This window comes from Astatotilapia calliptera, chromosome 6, assembly GCF_900246225.1.
Source record: "Astatotilapia calliptera chromosome 6, fAstCal1.2, whole genome shotgun sequence".
NCBI classification, from domain to species: Eukaryota; Metazoa; Chordata; class Actinopteri; order Cichliformes; family Cichlidae; genus Astatotilapia; species Astatotilapia calliptera.
In genome coordinates this window covers 27,028,435-27,047,373 of record NC_039307.1, presented here as the reverse complement: position 1 = coordinate 27,047,373, position 18,939 = coordinate 27,028,435, and the positions used below count along the sequence as shown (strand labels likewise).

Genomic DNA, 18,939 nt, shown 5'->3' with positions numbered 1-18,939 from the left:
CTTACTACGAGCTTCGACGCTGTTAAACGACGGTATGTGCTCCCTTCGAAACTCTGAGATCTCAGCGTTATTTTAGCAAATAACAGTTTTGTTTTTCGATATCGCGGGAAAACTACTTTACCCAGAAGCCTAAATTCCAGCGAGGTCTCTGATTGGTGCTGTTCGCTGTTACCATGGAAATGTTCAAATGTTTCAGGAAGGTCGTATTATATTTTATTACACACACAGAAACAAACAAAAATAACAAAATATATATAAAATGTTCTGAGACAGCACTACGTAAGCTCTTGGCATTGTAATCCGGGTTTTGTAGTACATTATGAGTAGTGTAGTGTGAAGGATGAGTCATTTCTTCACCCTTAAAACCTTCGCCTTTTTTTCATTTCCCACTTTAGAAATTCAGATCACAAGTTTTTTGTTCATAGTTCACCTCGTAGATGGATGAGTTTGTTTGAGGCTTAAAACTCTTTTCAATGAGCCTTTAAAAAACTAACTGGTTTTTACACCAGTAAACTTTTTTTCATATCCGGTCCGGTTTTGGCTTTACCGCAATCTGAAGTCGTTTTGATGTAATTATTTTTCGGTTTTAAAATTTAAAAAAAAACGGAACTATTGAGCAAGTAGCCAGAAAACGGCGCCAAAAAAGGAAGGACCGGAAGTTTACTAATATTCACCTGACCTATCTGGCAAATAAATTGTAAGCCAATGTAGTTTGTTGTTGTTATTTTAAAAACGCTGAACGTCCGGACAGATGGACCCAAAGGGACCCTCGCTTTATGCAGTACGTACCTTTCAATCCACATTAAATTGATTGCCACGTCAACAGCGCGCTTGTTTCCTTATATTGATGTTTAACTGCACGCGGAAGTTAGCTTGTGAGCTAGCTGGCTAGTTGAAGCTGTCGGCTAAAAACAACACGATGAGACGTGAATTAGCTGCGACTCTGCTTCTCTTGTTCCGCAGCAGGTTTGTTTTGGAAATAATTAACTAGTAAATGTTTGCTCTATATATCTCTACCGAGTTCTTTAACTCATGAATATGTGCTCATTTCCCTTATTTTCAGTGCCGATATTGAACCGAGATTAAGAACTGAAACCCTATATTAGCTTCTTTTTTTCTTTTAGTAGCCAGCACAAGTGGTGTGGAGTAAGCACACCATAAGTTGTCTTTACGCTTCTAAGTGCCTAAACCTTGACTGACTAGCCTTAAATACTCGTTAGTTTTGCATACATTTTCGAAGTGCACACAAACCTTAAAGCCAGACCTGCTTGGTCTGCTCTCAAATTAATTGCAGACCTGCTTCTGGGTAAGTTTGGGAAGTCATTGTTTTCAGTCTCCACTTATTACTTCTATCAGACCCAAAAGCCCATAGTGAATTTGAGATAAAAACCGTTTAAATTTGCTGCTTCTTCCTGTAAACAGCTGCTAAATCAACTCAAACTCAAGGATCTGATCGTACTTAATGAATTTAAGGTACTTTTAAGCGACCTGGCGGCAGTTGCATAGAGCATGTATGTGTTTGTTTTAGCAGGCAGGCTCCTCCGCAGATATGACACGAAGCATAGAGGAAGAGCCTTTGGTGGATGGGCCCCTGATCTCTGCGGATGCCCTCCACTCTGCCATCAGGAGAGAGTTTCAGACTGTGCCAACACACTGCCATGCCATCCTGCTGACTCTGCTGAATGTATGATATGCACACATTTGCACATACGCAGTGTTCACCAAGTCATTAAATACCAGTAAGTCTCAAATCCTCTACTCTCTTGTTCTTTTCAGGTGGTTTATGTTGTGTTGTCTGTCTGCGTGGCAGTGCTGTGTGTATTAAAATTCGGCCAAGAGGAAGTGTGTAAGAGTATTTTGGGGAGAGTCCAAGGCGACAGCGTCATCGTGTTCGCAAAGTCGTGTTTATGGATTCTGGTGCTGGTGTTCACAGGCTGCGTGCATCACCACCACAGTCGTGCTCGGAGCAGAGGATACCTGCGGTTTTACAGACAAATGCAGAGGCTGAAACAGGTGCCGTTCATCATACACTCTGCAGGTACAACTTTTCATGAGGATACAGTGAATGAATCTGTAATGGGCAGTGTTATCCACAAGGTGGCAGTAATCCTAAAACATAAGTAAGTGTTTATATTTCTGTGTGTGTGAACAGGAAACGCTCTGCTTATGACTCTTCTGGCTGCGAGATTACCACAGACTGTACACGTCTACGTGCTGCTCAGTATTCTGGGATTTGAGGTCTTGTTGACATTGCCATACCTGCTGTATTACATAGGTAAAGTGATCTTATTTTAATGTTGAGTAAAAGAATCTCAATCGGGGATTTAAGATTGACCCTTTTGTAGGACTGCAGACAAATTTAAGGTTTCTAAAATAATGTATATAGACCTTTATCATCAAATACTCAGGCTTACATTCTGAAACACCAAGACAATTATTTTTTGAAAGATGAAACTCGAGCTCCTTGTTGCTAACCAATTAGTCTGCACATGTACTTGTTTTTTCCTACCTTCCCTGTCACATCTAAATAGTTTAACCTTGAAGTTGTAGAGTAATAAACCATTTTAAAAATCAAATATACATTTGAAAAAGGGTAGGTATAGACAAAATATACAGTTTTAAAATTCTTTATGAAGAAGAAACTGAAATATAAGTTCCTTTACGTACAGATCAGATAAACTCGTTGTGGTCAAACTTAAGTCTGGGTGTGGTTTGGGACGTGTGTGAATAAAGACAGAATGCAATCATTTTCAACTTCATACACCAATATTTTATTCACAATAGAACACTGAAGATGAATGAAATGTTTAAAATGAGATGTTTTAATATTCTTAAAAAATCTCAGCTCACTTTGAATTTCTTCAGCGGCAACACGTCTCAAAAAAGTTGGGACCGGGAGAGCAAAAGGTTGGAAAAGTAAGTGGTGCTAAAATGAAACAGCTGCAAAAACATTTTCAACTAATCAGGTTAACTGGCAACAGGTTAGTGACTTTAGTATAAAAATGAGCATACTGGAAAAGCAGAGTTTCACTGATCTGCACAAAAACAGCATCTATAAATTGTGGAAAATTTTAAAAAATAATGTTCCCTGAATGGCTATATCTCATTTGGAGTACATTAAGAATCTGGGGAAATCTCTCTGTAGAAAGGAACAAGACTTAAAGTCACTACTGGATGCCTGTGAGCTTCAGGCCCTCAGCCAGCACTGCATTAAAAACGGATATACAATACCAGTGAATTCTGTTATTACATTCATCATCGTCATTATTATTATTATTACACAGCATCCCGTATTGTATATTAGCTGCAAAAAGGCAGCACATGGAAAAATAAACAGGAAGTCCATGCTTAGCTTAATCATTCTTCTTTTTTCTTTTTTTTCCTTTTTTTTTTTTTTTTTAAACTGTTAAAGACATTTTCTTCTCTTTCCTAAAAAGTCGCCTGGCAATGAACGAAAGCTGTTTTCACTCATGCACTACAGCCCCTAAACCTTTTTTATTTTTTTTTAAAGACATTTTTTTGCCCTAATCAGTCGGGGCAGACATTAAACAGTCTTTAACCTGCCTGCTTTCTAGTAAAGTCTGTGTAATGTTTGACTGAATCCTTGTGGGAATAGAGCAAGTAATTGTCCAGAGAGTCTATCGCGAGCGAGCAAGTGGGTGTCCTGTGTCTGCCACATGTAAGATAATGCACAGACCAGGTTTTTCCAGATATTTTCCAGAGTTTCATTGTGAAAACAACTCTTGACTAAATACCGAATATCAGTTTATTTTGTTTTGGTTTTTTTGATGTTTTTTCTCAGATTAAAAAAAAAACAGCTGATATAAGACCTCCAGAGACGTTTGGGACTTTATCTCTACCACATTCACTGGCTTCCATACAGCTTGTAGAGTTTAATGTAATAACACTTTTTTACTGTTGGTTCTCAATCACTAGTTCATAATAAGAGTGTGTTTTTTGTGCTGCAGCATTACTTATTAGATAGCAGCTCTAACATCAGCTGTTTTTTATATTGAGAGGCACACCCTGTAGATTACATTACACACACACTACCCCCACACTGTGTCTTAGTGCGTTTGCATTACAATACCTGCCCTGCCCTTTTCAGACTCGACAGCATGACAATCAACCATTCAACTCTCTGTCCACCCTCCTCCTCTCTGCTGATCTGCTGATTCTTTGCTTCAGATTCAGCACGGTGTTTGCAGACTTTGAACACTGTCTGTGTGTCCACTGTGTGCGTTTCCTTTGCCTTAACCCTCAAGAACAAACTGGTTAAATTTAGCTATTGTTATTTAACCCTGTGATACACATTTCAGATTAAGTAGCTTTGGTAGCTTGTTGGCTCGAAGCAGCGGCTATTAACGGAAAGGTCCCTCACTGTGACGCTGCTTTTTGTAGTATAAAACTAATTGCTCATTAGGATGGTGAAACCAAACTAATCTACAAAATTTTTTATCATCTGGTTTTTTTTTTTGTTTGTTTGTTTTTTTAATGTCAGGTTAGCTAAAAGTTTGCTTTTTATGTAGAAACAGCCTTTAGAATCAGACTTGCAAACAGTGTGATGCATTTTTAAAAAGGCAAAAAATAAAAAGCACAGAACCATAATCTAGCCATGAAATGCATTAAATGCATGCTTTCCACACATGCAGTGAAATAAGCAGGTGATGCCGTGCATGCCTAAAACCAAATCAGTTTTCATACAGGAGGACCGGGTATAGTAGAAGACACTGCTGTGTTCAGATGGTTTTACAGGACAGAGACTCAGATTTACTTCATTTAATTGTACGTAAGTATTTTATAAGATGAAGCTATACACCGCGTACGTGCACAGCTGTAAATTAAGTCAACGCCTTATTTTAATATAAATCTCCAGAAATTCTTGAAATTCTTCCCAGTTTTCCATTTGAGGCACATCAAACTAAACTGTGTGGTAGCAGGAAGTCAAATTTTAGTTCAGGGGAAAGGAATCAAAAGCAGACGCACCCAAAGCAATTCTTAATTTTTTGATTTTATGAAGTAGTTCACTGATTTAAAATCTTCTTATGTGGTTCACTCATTCATGACGTGTCTGAGAAGAATAGAAGTTTTAAAGAAGGAAAGAAATTTTTTGTTTGTTTTGTTTTTAGTAAATAAGGCACTAAAAAGGTATCTGGTTTCATTTGGCAAGTTATCGGGGTTATACAGATTTGTTTTTCTGCCTTTGTTGAAGAACGGGGAGGAACCACAGGAAATGAATGAGAGAGATGTGACTAAAGCCCCCCCAGGTGCTAGTGATCTGGAGACGTTGTGGCTCATGGTTGGCATCTTAACCCCTAACAAACGCAACCGCTACATCCATCCACCCGTTTCTTTTAACTGCTTATCCAGATTAGAGGAACTGAGGCTTATCCAAAGTGTCAGAGGGTGAAGATCGCAGCAACATATGACAAAGATCTGTTTTTTTAATCAATTGTGTGAATTGCAATTTGTTGTCTTCAAAAATACCACGATGCGATATTGTCGTAATCGGCAGTTAACAGTATTTTGCCGTGTGTGTGTGTGTGTGTGTGTGTGTGTGTGTGTGTGTGTGTGTGTGTGTGTGTGTGTGTGTGTGTGTGTGTGTGTGTGTGTGTGTGTGTGTGTGTGTGTGTGTGTGTGTGTGTGTGTGTGTGTGTGTGTGTGTGTGTGTGTGTGTGTGTGTGTGTGTGTGTGTGTGTGTGTGTTTGAAGTCCTGCCTCCCTCTGAGTGAAAACTCCTGTTAAAGATGCTAAATCAGAGGATGCTGATATTGAAGAATCATGTGATGAAAGGAAATCCATATTAAAGTTGTGTTTGGCAGCTGAGGGGCACAGATGTGAGATGAAGATACCGAAGAGCCACAGAGAAAAGATTAGAGGCATTAGGATTTAACCTAGCCAAAGGGTAGCCCTCACCCCCTTCACCCTCTTCACCCATGGGAGACCCATGCACATTGTCCCTGTGTTTACAGTGCTGGTTTTTCAGTGTGTTTGTGTGTGGTGGGGGGTGTCCCTGGTCACCGGTTGCATTCCTGCTCAGATCAGTGCAGTCAGGCATAGCACAATCAGAACGATGCCTCACAGCACGAACCGAGCACAAACAGGCACCCTGACAGATCGGAGAGAGTCAAGGTGGCACCAGTGAGGTCGTGAAAAAGAAAATGAAAAAAGCAAACTCTTTTTCTTCTTTTTCTCAGAGAGAGATGTAATGCCTGCAGCCATAAAGTCCTCGTTCAACTTGTCTTTGAAGTGCGTGCCTGATTGTGATTGCGTGTGTGGGTATGTGTCTGTGCTCGTGTGTGTGTGTGTGTGTCTTTGAAGGTTTTCTGTATGTTTCGACCTCTCTCATTTTAACATGAATACCCTCTCCTCTATAGACCTCCTTGCACATCAAAGCCATGCCCCGGCCTTCAAAGGCCTACCTTACATCTCTCTCTTCTGGCTGACCAAGAACTTAGTGTAAGCACTGCAGGGCACAACAGAGACACACACACATTGATGCTGATAGCTGCAGTATAACCCGATCACACACCAACCCCATATACTGCATGATGGGGAGAAGTAAAACAAGACTGAATCACTTTTAAAAGATTCAAACCACATTTTTGATCAGGAGGTCCTCCATTATTTTATCATTATTACTATTATTATTATTTTAGAATATATTTGTTTGATGCCTATCAGTGCAGACTACAAGTGAATATTTAATCTCTCACACCATTTTATGAATGATAAATAATCATCGATGTTTAATGCTTGGAATATTTTTCCCTGCAGGTAAATGATAAATGTTAATGTGCCTTTTTAATGCACCTCATTCAACACACCTCGCTATATATAGTAAATGTGGGTCGGTTTGCATGAAAAATTACCCTGTGCTCATTGTTTGCAATACTGTGGCTTACTTTATCTATTTACTGATAGAAAAGACTCTTAGACAACATTACTCGTAAGGGAAAACATGCTCTCGGCTGACCTACTTGCAAAAGATCTATAGTTATTGGAAACTGAGCACTGGCGTTCTTCTTTCTACCCACTGATTGCTACACCGGAAGCCTGGGAGTTTTAGGATTCAGAGCAGTATCTTAGCTGTTCCCAGGACTGCACTGCTCATCATCTCAGATGTTGAACCTGTTGTGTGTTCTCCTAGCCTAATATACCAAATTCCTCCACTCTGTCCACCATCTGTTCCACTGGTTCCTTCAGGCCCTGCTACTTCTCCGTCTTCTCGTGCTCCTTCTTTCTGATGTTATTGTCAGCTGGGATTACCACATCTGTCACAGCTGGCCTCCTCTGCTTCTCGTCAGCCACCGCTGTGTCTGGCCGGTTAGTCAGCAGCTGCTCGTGTGTCTGGAACTTGAAGTTCCACAGGGTCTCGGCTCTGCTGTTCTTAACCACTTTTTGCTACTCTGTGCCCGACTTTGATGTTTTTTCATAGCATATACTACACCTAGAAGACTTCACCGCTGCTTCTCTCTGTTATCTATATGCTTTCTGTTCAAAAGTGTGTTCTTGCTGGTTCCTCTCTGTTATGTGGCTAGGTCATGGTGCTGCATTGATGCTCTTTGGCTAAGAGAAGGAGGATTGTGGGAACTTTACCAAAGCTGTTATGCAGATGTACTTGCATGTGGTCCTTCAAAAACATTAAGAATCTCAAAGCTTTGTTGAAAAGCATCAAGTATGGCTTCAGTCAGTAGTTTTCATTGTTTTGCTTTGCTTCACTAGAAAGACTCTTGTGGTAACGCTTGTCTTTTCGTGGTAGAAGTTGTAACACCACAAACTTTAACAACAGTAGCCCACATAACTGGTTGTGGGACATATTTTTGACACTGCCCCCTGCTGATGGTGCATAGCTACAACAATGTAGACGTGGGGTCTGCAAAGCCGCGCCGCACCGACACTTCCGGCGCACTACCATGCTGGGCGCATTCGCTCTTAGCACTTCTGCAGCTTTGCTGTTGTCACCTGGAAATGGGCCTTCCTGGATGGGTCATTGAGGCTTCTCAGATGCGAGCAGACCAGGCCTGAGCTCTGTCTGTCCAGCCGTGAGAGTCTGTAACAAGAACATGTGAAATGTATCACTTCCTTTACACTGCCCAATCCATCCATCCTGTTGTGTCTGTCTGTTGAAGTCAGAATTTTACTGAAGCAGATGCCTGCAGCGCTGACAGTGTGTCTGCTAAAACTAAATGTAAATACATCATTTTATGATGTTAATAAGATTTTTCCTGCCGCATGCAGTGCATGCTTTCCTTAGATTTATTTGCGTTGTTAAATGTTCTAATTAATGTAAGTTAAAACGGCTAAATGTTCAAATATATTTAAAGTAAAATGAAATCTGCAAAGTTTTCAGGGACATTTGTCCATACATCTGCTTTTTAAAAAAAAAAAAATATTTTTGAAAGGCATTTTTCGTGTATGAAACTTTTCTTTTAATTTTTTTTTTTTAAAATTTAATATATGAAAGCGTTTTTGTGAGCTGGGAAAATGGTTGATTTTTTTTTTTTCTCTCTCCTGGTATTGTAAATATTTCAGAGCAGTTTGTGATTTTTCTGCATCAAACAAAGGCTCATCGTGACATTTTGCCTTTATACCTTTTGCTTTTCTCTCCTCCACCTCATTTCTGAGGAATGTAGGAATCTCTCCCACAAATACTTACTTATTATTGCTTTATTTACTTGTGAGCACACACACACAGATTTAGGGCCTCATTATGCAGGAATGTGTAGCATTTCTTTGGATTGTGTGTGAGTGTTGATGTTGAGATGCTGCACTGTAGCAAAGTAAAGATAGTGCTCTTTAGAACCTCCCTGACAATTTCTTCTGGCTAATGACGCTCAAGTCTTATCAATACTCGGCCAGCTCCTCCCTTTGGCCTTCATCGCAGCCTCACCCATACAGGCTTACAGACGTACTCAAACCGTAGCCTTGTGACCCTAAAAACTCCTCCAGCACATATTTTGTTTGCAGCTTCTCTTACTGTAAACTATTGGACCCACCATACACACACCTTGCTGCTAGCACCACCCCTTAGTAAAGGTGCATGTTTAGGGTGTGAGAATTAGAGGTTTAAGTGCAGGATATGGCAGCCCATAAGAACTAACTGCAGGATATAACAGCCTCTATGTGTTTAGGAGAGTCAGAGGGATGAAAAACAATTTAAATTTTTTTTTAAAAGTGTCATGTTTCTCACCTAGGTGATTATCGTGGGTAGAAACCTGTCACTGCTCAATAATGTCTGTGTGCCTTTACAAGCAGTCGGCAGCATTAAAACTCGGGTTTGATGATTTTATTGCGAGGCTAAGAGCTTTTTGTTTGCTTTTCCAGTTAAAGTGATGCGGTTCAACAGAGAGCGCGCTGCACCAGATGTGAGCCAGGAAGAGCTTTCACACACCTACAGCGTCACCAACGCACCGACTGAGACGGGATTCAGGTACAGCAGTTTCACTCAGGCACCCACAGAAGTGTCGCTGTGCTCAGATTTAAGTTTCCTCTGTGGAGACACATGAATTGAATGAATGTGATTTTAAGCCATAGCAGCATGAGTTTCCATTTTAAAAGGGATCAGTTTAAGAGCATCTCCCGTGATCGGTTTACAATTTACCTCACATTCAGATGGTAAAGATTACAAAATAACTTTGGTAAAAAGTACAATTTTATGATGTTAGTGCTTGGAGATGCAGTCATGTGGGCCTGATGAGGCACAACATGAGACTTGGTGCATGTTTTACAGGCTTCCTTTGTGATCTTTTTGTTTGTTTGTTTTGTTTCATAGTGAATTAAATGTTTCAGTGAGTGAGGTGCTCTAATATGTGCAGACTTTAATTTCTTACTGAAACAAGCAAGCCCTGGCTGGTAGCATAATTGCTTCCAAACCTGTGTATATACAATCAGATACCAAAACATGTGAGACAGGGTCATGTGTAGCATCCAGTCTTCTTTTAACAAGTCTGTAAACATCTGGGCACTGAGGAGAGGAGCTGCTGGAGAGGAATGTTGTCTCATTCTCGTCTAATACAGGATCCTAGCTGCTCAGTCTTGGGTCTTATTTTCCATTTAATGACTGGCCAATTTTAATTTTTTTATATTATGTTTTTTTTTATTCGGGTAAGATCTGACCTGTAGGCCAGTTAAGCACCTGGACTCTTCTGCTACAAAGACATGCTGTAGCAGTAGATGCAGTGTGTGGCTTAGCATTGTCTTGCTCAAATATGGAACGTCTTTCACGAGTAAGACGTCACCTGGATGGGAGCACGTGTCACCCCAAAAGCTGCGTGTATACCTTTCAGCATTGATGATGGCTTTCCAAATGTACATTGACACTAATGTACACAAAAGATGCTTACTTTTGAACTGAGCGCCGAAGCAAGCTGGATGCTCCCTCTGCTCTTTGGTGTTGTCTGCAGAAAGACTTTCAAATTTCAATTCGTCTGACTACAGAACAGCTTTCCACTTTCCCTCAGTCCATTTTAAATGAGCTTCGGCTCGGAGATGATGGCGGCATTTTTGGACCCTCACACTCTTTTTGAAGATTTTGTAGACATTTTTTTTATTTTTTTTATTGCTGCATAGTTTGAGAAATACTTGAGATAACCCTCAAGGCTGGTATTCTTGTATGAGGATCTTTTACAAACTCTTATTTTTGTTACAGAGGAAGCTCTAATCTGGAGGAGGTGGTGGAGAAACAGGCCGATCTGATCGAGTACCTGAAACAGCACAACACCATACTGAGCAAGAGGCTGCTCAACCTCACTGCACAGCACTAACCACAGTTTGGCCTCTTCCTCGATGCCAGACGAGGACACCCTCCAACACTCTGGGGAAAAAGAGCCTGATCATTTAACTCTACAAGGAATTTTAAAAAAGCAATTGGAGGCTTTAAAAGAAGGGGAAGCTGTGGGCAAATGCACCTGTACACACAGACTGAGTGAGAGGGCTCCTCTGTGGGGCATCTTCACCTGAAATGGACAGATAAAGGAGGAGGAGGTGAACTGAAAGCGGGAGGGCAGTTAAAGAGGCAGAGGGGAGAAGTCGTGGGTCACAGATCAGAGGTGGGCGGGGGGGTTATCACTGTGCCACGACCCCCGGTGACCCACGTGTGCTGCCGCTTTTTGTTGCTGTGAAAGAAACAGAGCGGTGAAATTGTTCTAAAGATCATCTTCACCGAGCAGGGAGAGGTTGTCACTTATCAGCATCAAACTAAACGAGAGCGGTTAAACCATGCTGTAAAACGTGTAAGTGCTTTTTATGTATCTAAAAATGTGTGTGCCGGTGGTTTATTTGGGGAGTGTGTTTCTTTGTTCAGTCACTGGAATAGTTTGTGATCAGATTTCAATAAATCTTTAATATTCTTGTGATTTTTAAAGCCTTTTCACTGCGAGAGTTGAGACTGTATCCAAGTATGTGGCAACTGCTTTGTTTTTGTCGGCGAGTGTTTATCTTGTGTGATGTGGTGCAAGAGCACGAAACAATAGAAACACAGCAGTGTCAACATCAGCTGGAGTAAATGCCTTCTCCCTCTTCGCTTAAAACTCCCAACAGTCACGGGACTCTACACTAATGAAATGTGGAGATTGTCATTTGAAGCCTTGGTGTTTGTTCCGCATTGTGTCTCCTTTATGCTCCGGTATCCGTAACTCCACAGGGAGCGCAATATTTACAAGGGCTTTCCCGTGTGGCTCCAGATGAGAGTGCAGATTTAATAGGAGGCCTTCAGGTAGCAGGATCCCCCGTTTGATACGGGGCATTTAACATTCATATATATATATATATATATATTTTTTTTTTTTTTTTTTTTTTTTTAAACCTGTTCTGTCAAGAGTTAAGTGTAATCTGGATGTAGTGCATTGCATCTTTAACACAAACACAAAACAGTTTTCTTTTTTGTTTTGTTTTTATTAAAAAGTAATTCAATAAACATCTGAACATACAATATAAACAATTTGTAGCTATACTAGGGGTATTTACAGCTCTTTGGTCCGCAGCTTTTTAAATCGATTATTGAATATACTTGATGATATTGATTAAAAGCTCTCATGCTATTTTCCCCGTTTTATCATTTGGAAGGAGCTCAAAACTGGCCGAGCCCAGCTCTGTGGTCGCCCAGCTGTTGTAGCTTTTCATGGTTTAATGAATATTCAGATTCTTGCTGCAGAAGCAGATACATGTACATTAAAGTCTGTGGGTGGCATCTTTGTGGAGTCCCATATCTCCCCTTCTTTCATGGGCTCCAGCCGTGATGTTTCTGCCACAAACTGCGGTCCATATTCACATTTCTCTCCTCGAGTCTTCCCCATTGCAGTTCTCCTGACCTGTAATGGATAAAAACAGCATTTAGACATAAAGTCACCTTGAGTCCCCTCTTTCACCTCCTCCCAGTTCAGTTTGTGAGATTTATGTCCTCTGTTCTTCGTAAACACTAATCACACACACGCTTTTCCTGACTGCCAACCTGCCGGCCACGTAGCCTGTTTTTGTTAGGCTCGGCTCATAACCTCCTGCTATATATGAACACATGCATGAGTGAATGTCTCTTACCTCAAGGGAAGGGTACTCTGGAGTGCAGAGGCAGGCAGCGTCTGTGTGGGCAGTGGTGTCTGTGGTATTTTTTCCTCAGGTTCAAGAAATCTGGAGTAAAAGAGATGGTTTGATTGTAGATGTAAACAGATATTTAATTAAATTAGACTGCTATCAGGCAAAAAGCTGCCCATTCATGCGGTCTGCAGGTGGATGCCTGGCATATATAATTTTGAACCTTCTGCAACTCTATAACCTCTCCTGACCACTTTAAGAGTTTCTTTTTTTTTTTTATATTGCAACCCATTTACAAACAGCTGGGACACACTCACCTAACACGTGATTATTTTTATACGTCCCTAATAAATCCAGACTGCCAGCCAAGCCCAGGAAGAGATAAACCGCCAGATGACTTTATGACTCCCCTCCCACCCTCTCTGCCTGTACCTCTGAAAGAAGCTGCCCCCCACCCCACCCTGAAGGTAGCCTGCTTTATACTTGCCACTGCTACTCCATGTCATGTAAATAAAGCACGGGTATTTGCATGAAGTTTTAACACTGTCATTAACAAAAGCGCTCCGGAGCGCCTTCCAGCCGGGGACAAAGGGCCCACCGGTCCGCTTTGCGGATACCCCGGCGGCGCTCCGCTGTCCTCCACTCCTCCTTTTATCCTCTCATCATCGTGTCCTCGCCATCAGCACATGAACCTATATCACGACCCGAGGCACAAAACCTCCCCCTTTAACAGCAGCCGCCCCCTCCCCTTTTTTTCTTTTCTTTTCTTTTCTTTTTTTTTTTTTGCATCTGCGCAAAGATAACCGCAAAAAAAGTCGAGAATTTGCGGGGGAAAGCGCACCTGCTACGAGGCAGGAACACTAAAACGTTTTTTTCCTTATTACAGATGAGGGGTACTTATTTGTGGTCAGGCTAAAAGGAGGCTTTAAAAAGTGCTTTTCCTGCATTATGCGAAATCAATAAATACCGACACTTAATTATCAGTGTCACTCAGCTGTAATTTGTTTATGAGACTGGAGCCTTTGAGCTGAGGAAGCTTGATTCCACCACTAAAAGTTTCATTTATTTATTTCCAAATAGTCAAAAAAAAAGTTTGACCTAATAACTCAAAACTGAGAAAAATAATTTCAAGTTACCGGGTGAAAATCTTTGAGATAATAACTGTAAATATTGACTATTTAACTTTTTCACAACAATTTTCACAACAAGCAGTGAATGCATCACCACTGTTATAAAGAAGTAACGTCCAACATCCCGTCAATAATTGGCCGTCAAATTATCTCGCGCACTTTTAACATTGCTTAGGTTAAAACAGAAAAATAAAATAAACTTTTCTATTAAAAGTTTTAAGTCTGTTTAACTCATAGGGTTAAGCTAATCTGTTTTATTAGTGACAGTTAACTATAGCTAACATAGTCCAAGCTTGTTGCTATGGATGCGAGTTTAAGGGTCAGTGCGCAGTGATTCAGAACGCTGCTGACCGGGACTATGTTTTGGTCCATGTAACTGGTTGTAAAGCTTTATTTATGTATTTATTTTTGTACCTAGCAGACATTACTAACGTTAACGTTCAGATTTATAGGCGTCCCCCTTTAAATGGACACCTCTGGGTGGTGAAGTCTGAGGACGCTTACCTGGCTTGGCAGAGGAGACCGATGCTGCCATGACTGCGAGCAGCATGAGAAGGTAGAGCAGGTTGAATATCCTCATAGTTAGGTGGCAGCTGGTTTCAGGAGCTGAAACTTATGATAATTTTCACAAATAATTCCGGAGAGTCCCTGTAGCTCAAATCCGGACTGGACTGGAGATGCTGAGTGTCTTTCAGATTTGCCCCTCTTCTCTTTTCAGTCAGAAAATCCTCCTCTGGGAGAATCCAGTACGAACAAGTAGATCTCTTCTGAGGATAATTGCTATGTCCCTGAAGGAATGTGTGTGTCCAGAGTGATTGTCTCTGTGTCTGAGAGCGAAGTGACAAAGGTGCTTCTCCCCCTTCCTCCTTTATACAGCCTTTTTTAGAGGGAGGGGGGTGGGTGGGTAGTTCCCACAACAGCCCCCCCCCATACACACACAAACTCTCTATCCCTCAAACACACACACACAAACACACATTTTGGCACATATTGACCCCACATGTAGAGGGGTAATTCAAATGACAGGAAGCCCCCTCCGTGCACCCTGAACTGCCCCTTGAACACACACTCATGCTGCATGCTGTATTTTGTGTGCGCAAGTGGCTGATATTTTCAAAGAGAGCGGAGTGAGCAGGCAGGGAAGATTTATCACCTGTAACATTAGAGCAAAGATTTAAGAAGCTGTGACTGGAAATAGCAGGTCCTCCAAGAACCAGATCCCGCCTAGCTCTCTCCTGCCCCCCAACAGATGAAGACACACACACACACACACACACACACACACACGCGCGCGCGCGCGCACACACACACACACACACACACACACATATATACATCTGGAGCTTTTGGGTGTTGAGGTGGTGGGGGCAGCGGTCCTCTGAATGAAATCTAGGGGACGGCAGACTAATGATGGCCAAAGACGTCTTAACTGTCTGTGTAGATCTTGTACTGTCTCTGAGTGACAGCATGAAGGCCTGCCTCTGTAATGTTGGCTTTTAGTTGGTTGTTTCTCTCATCACATGGATAAACCATTACAGTTAAAAAAAACAACCCACAATATCCAGGTGAACTTGATAAATATCTTATAGCACAAGGATAACCAGAGAAGTAAACAAAGCATTCTGTGGCTAACTTATATAAAGATTGTTTAGTTATTCTTATTTTTCTGGCTTCATCCGATGAGAGGGAGCAGCAGAACCTCAGCAAGGATTTTTAGAGTGGGAAGGGGGAAGGGATAAAGTCTGGATTTTTAACTGCATCACAGCTTTTCCCACTGATAAAATACATTATTATTATTATTATGCCAAAAATGATTAAATAATCATTAAATAATATATTTTTTTACAATGGATCCACGGTGAAATTAAAAATGAATACATAAATCAAATAAAGCAGAACTTTGCACATTTAAAAGCCCAAAGAGTGGTGCTGACAGGTTTTTCATTTACAATAGCAGCATTTCTCTCGGCTTTGCTTCTTTTGTTTGGTTTTGGTAAAAAGAGTCTGTATTGTATAAGCGCTGTTTTTATTATGCCACATTCCAAGAAATATCCAGCCCTGCGTGGGTATCCGGGTAGCCCATCGTTGGGGTTTCCTGCAGCAGGTAACCCACTTCACTTGGCATTAGCTCTGCAGTCACCGGCTGCGCGCGGGGGGGACTCATTAGTGTGTCTGCTGACGGCCGTCTCTGTGGACTGAGTCTCTCCATTCAGCACCCAGCTAATGAATTAACACATTAAGATGAAATGTCAGCCGTTACATGTGAATGAGGATTAGAGGAGCAGCAGGACACTAATGGACCGCAGGGCTTGAAACAGTCAGAGAGTCTCTGAACGAGCACCTGGGCCGTCAGCTCCTTCAGCTCTCAAGAATAAAGCCAAGGCCAGGGTCTTTGTGTTTTTTAGTGTTGTTTGTCGGTGTCGCATTTTCAAATGTTGCCTTTTATTGCTTTATGATGTTTGCAAAAATGCTCCTTGAAATGACAGAGATTCTTCCCCAACAACACACAAACACACACATTCATCCTGCTGCAAACACTCTGCTGAGGTATGTAGTTTGTTTCTGTGGTGAGCTGCACTTTGCATATCAGCTGCCTTTGTCATTTAAAAAACTTTTATTTTCCCAATTTGAATATGCTTATTTGGTCTCAATTGTCATTCACAGCCACCTGGTATCCACTGCCTGCTAACTCCTGCCAGACCTCTGCCTCTCTGTGTTCCTCACTTTCTGTCTACCTGCCCTTTGGAGTAAGAGAGTAAGATTCATACCAGATTCTCCCACCAGGTCTTCGCTGCAGAGCGTGTTGTAATAATTTGCCCTTATAAAAGGGATTATTCGTGTTTACGAGGATTACCCAGCCTGCTTGAACACACCCCCGTGAGAGAGGCACACACAGACTGGGCGAGCTCTCACACTGCTGCAGTACCCTGGCAGGGCTGCAGGTGAAGCTTGTTCTTTTGTGGCGTGAGAGCCATCTTTGGTTACTTAAACAGTGCAGTGCATTTTTGCATTGTATGAAGTGTTTAACAAACAACAAGCCCAAGATAACATGTGAAGATAATGAGTTGACATCGATAGAAAACAGAACAGCTGCAAATCCACTTTTGCTGTGGAAATGACTGAGAAGGATGAGCATTTATCTAAATTGTTTCTTTCTGCTTTGCTAAAACAGCATCAGGATGTGTGCTTTATGTGTTCATGTGTGTGATGGAAACCATTTGGAAAGTGGATTTACCTCTCTGAGTGTAAAGTAACCAAAATGCTGTCTTGCTACTTGTATCTGCGCTAAAACATCAGCCTCTTTTTGGATTAGAGCAAGAATTTTATTAGCTGATTAAATACTTTTTTGTCAGCAAAAAGTCTCAAAAAATTAAATTAGACAGACTACTGAAATTGTAAAACTCAAAAGTCTGAGTTTGGGCAGTTAGTCCAGCATAGCAGTAAACGTTAAAAGATTTTTTTTTGACATTTCAGAACCATGATGTGACTAAATGAGGAAAAATAGCTGGTAGCAAATTATTTGCAGCCTTATGTGTGACCATTTATTTGAAGCATTCCCAAGTACCAGCCCCGTTATTAATCCCGTCGCTCAGCGTGCTCATATTTTAGTCCAATGTGTGCCTGAACTCAGCAGGCAGTGTGCTCTGAATTAGTGTGCAGCTCAGAAAACAGTTGGACTGCAGGGCTGCTGTTATTACGAGTGTTAACAGCAGTCCTGGTTTTCCCAGCAGCTGTACTGACTTTACAGCGTCTCCTCCCCTCCTCTTAAAGTTTCACTTTCTTCTTTTCCTCTGTCATCATCTCTTGACCGGGATCAGCAGATAAGGAGCTTTCTTTATCTCTGACAAAACTTGCTTGGAAGAACAGTGCTCCATAAAATGCCCCTGTAACTTTTAGACTTGGGTGATCATTAGCACATATCATTAAAACACTGAAATGGTAATATAAGGTACATGCTGTAGATGGGTGACCAGTAGAACTTTTTAGTGAGGTTTTTTCCCCATTGAGCTTCCAGATCACCGTTCTTGAAAGTCTTTTCAACTTCGCTGGAGGCATAAACAAAAGACAGGTCATCCTCTCAGTTCCTTAGCACACTATTTTCAAACATTTATCTAGCGCACAGTTAATGTGGCAAATCAACGCCCATTTTTTTATACTTGATATCAATCACATAGGTCGATACTGATGTTTAGCTGATGTACAGCTGTAGATTTGATGATGGTTGAGGATCTGGTGATTCTCTGTGCCACAGTTTTTAATTTTACATTAGAGATAGAACAAAATAAACCCAATAAACTTCCCATCTTTATTTTCAGACTATTCATACACAACTGCCTTTTACATTAGAACACAGTTATATTAAAAAATCATGAGCAGCGGGACTGCTCAATGGTGATATTGAAATATTTCATGACCAATATAACACAGTATTATGATTTATCAAGGATTTATTTTGCTAAAAACAAAGATACCAGAACCAGTCGGCTTAACGGAAATATTTAGTTATAAATATTTTTCATCGTAGGTTCTCAGATGTAAATATTTAGCAGTTGGGCTACATGTTATAATAGAAAGCTGAACACATTTCCATTGTACACACTGCTGGTTGTTCAAGAAAGACAATGTGAATGAGTTCTGAATTTCTGGGAAATTTCTGGGTGATTTGATACAGAATGGATTACATGAGAAAAAAATGAAGGCCAATATAGGCATATAGGTTGTTATAAGCCTTGTTGCAAATACTGCTGGGCTGAAAATAAAATAAAAACAAATATTGGCATTATAAGACCACGATTTCACAAATAGTCCAAAGATTGCATATAATTATGACCTCCTTGTGCTTTATATGGAAGAGTTTATGTTTGTTTCTTTTTAAGAATGATCACCCCTCTCTTTATAGGATGGTTTGCACGTGAGATGTTTCCATAGTCTAAGGTCTTATGAATCAAAGAGCTGACGTGATGGCCGGAGCTTGTGTGGGTTCTTCTGTTTCTCATTCAGGAGCAGAGTGTAGGTGATGAAACGAGTGGCCATAGTTGAAATGTGCCGTGATGTCTGAATTTGTAGGGGTGTGTCCTTGCCCTTGTGTCTTTGTGCACGGGTGTGGATTGTGGCCTGGTGAGTTCATTGACCATCATTAGAGTGATAGTGGGTCTGTTGTCATGCCACAATATCGTCAGTGTTAATGAGGGCTGTAGCCATCCAGCCAGAGCTTAATTACTCTGAAGACCCTTTATCTCTTCAACAGCCCAATACTAACCTCAATGGCTGCATACACA

At 41.1% G+C, this 18,939-nt stretch overlaps 2 protein-coding genes across 7 annotated transcripts in view; both read left to right on the top strand.

Moving 5' to 3' along the window:
* Window positions 1-236: 236 nt before the first annotated feature.
* tmem192 (transmembrane protein 192) lies at window positions 237-11,356 on the top strand. Of its 6 annotated transcripts, none has more exons than XM_026171411.1 (6): window positions 237-781; window positions 1,529-1,684; window positions 1,777-2,038; window positions 2,153-2,275; window positions 6,377-6,458; window positions 9,327-9,390. In XM_026171411.1, the coding sequence occupies exons 1-6, from the start codon at window positions 752-754 to the stop codon at window positions 9,328-9,330; spliced, it is 657 nt and encodes a 218-aa protein (XP_026027196.1). In that variant the 5' UTR covers window positions 237-751; the 3' UTR covers window positions 9,331-9,390. The 6 variants fall into 6 exon arrangements, with proteins under 6 accessions (XP_026027196.1, XP_026027192.1, XP_026027191.1 ...); XM_026171407.1 differs by lacking the exon at window positions 6,377-6,458 and adding an exon at window positions 10,651-11,356 and having other exon boundaries at window positions 253-781; window positions 1,532-1,684; window positions 9,327-9,432; XM_026171406.1 differs by lacking the exon at window positions 6,377-6,458 and adding an exon at window positions 10,651-11,356 and having other exon boundaries at window positions 254-781; window positions 9,327-9,432.
* Window positions 11,357-14,201: 2,845 nt separating this feature from the next.
* Window positions 14,202-18,939, top strand: part of marchf1 (membrane-associated ring finger (C3HC4) 1) — a 37,748-nt gene continuing 33,010 nt past the window's right edge. The window contains exon 1 of the mRNA XM_026171394.1: window positions 14,202-14,216. The gene's annotated coding sequence lies outside the window, so the exon portion shown is untranslated. The remainder of the gene's footprint in view (window positions 14,217-18,939) is intronic.

Coding starts and splice junctions, on each gene's coding strand:
- tmem192 (XM_026171406.1), top strand. CDS start 752: ATGGACCCAAAGGGACCCTCGCTTTATGCA. Junction 782..1,528: donor AGGGACCCTCGCTTTATGCA/GTACGTACCTTT, acceptor TGTTTGTTTTAG/CAGGCAGGCTCCTCCGCAGA. Junction 1,685..1,776: donor TCCTGCTGACTCTGCTGAAT/GTATGATATGCA, acceptor TGTTCTTTTCAG/GTGGTTTATGTTGTGTTGTC.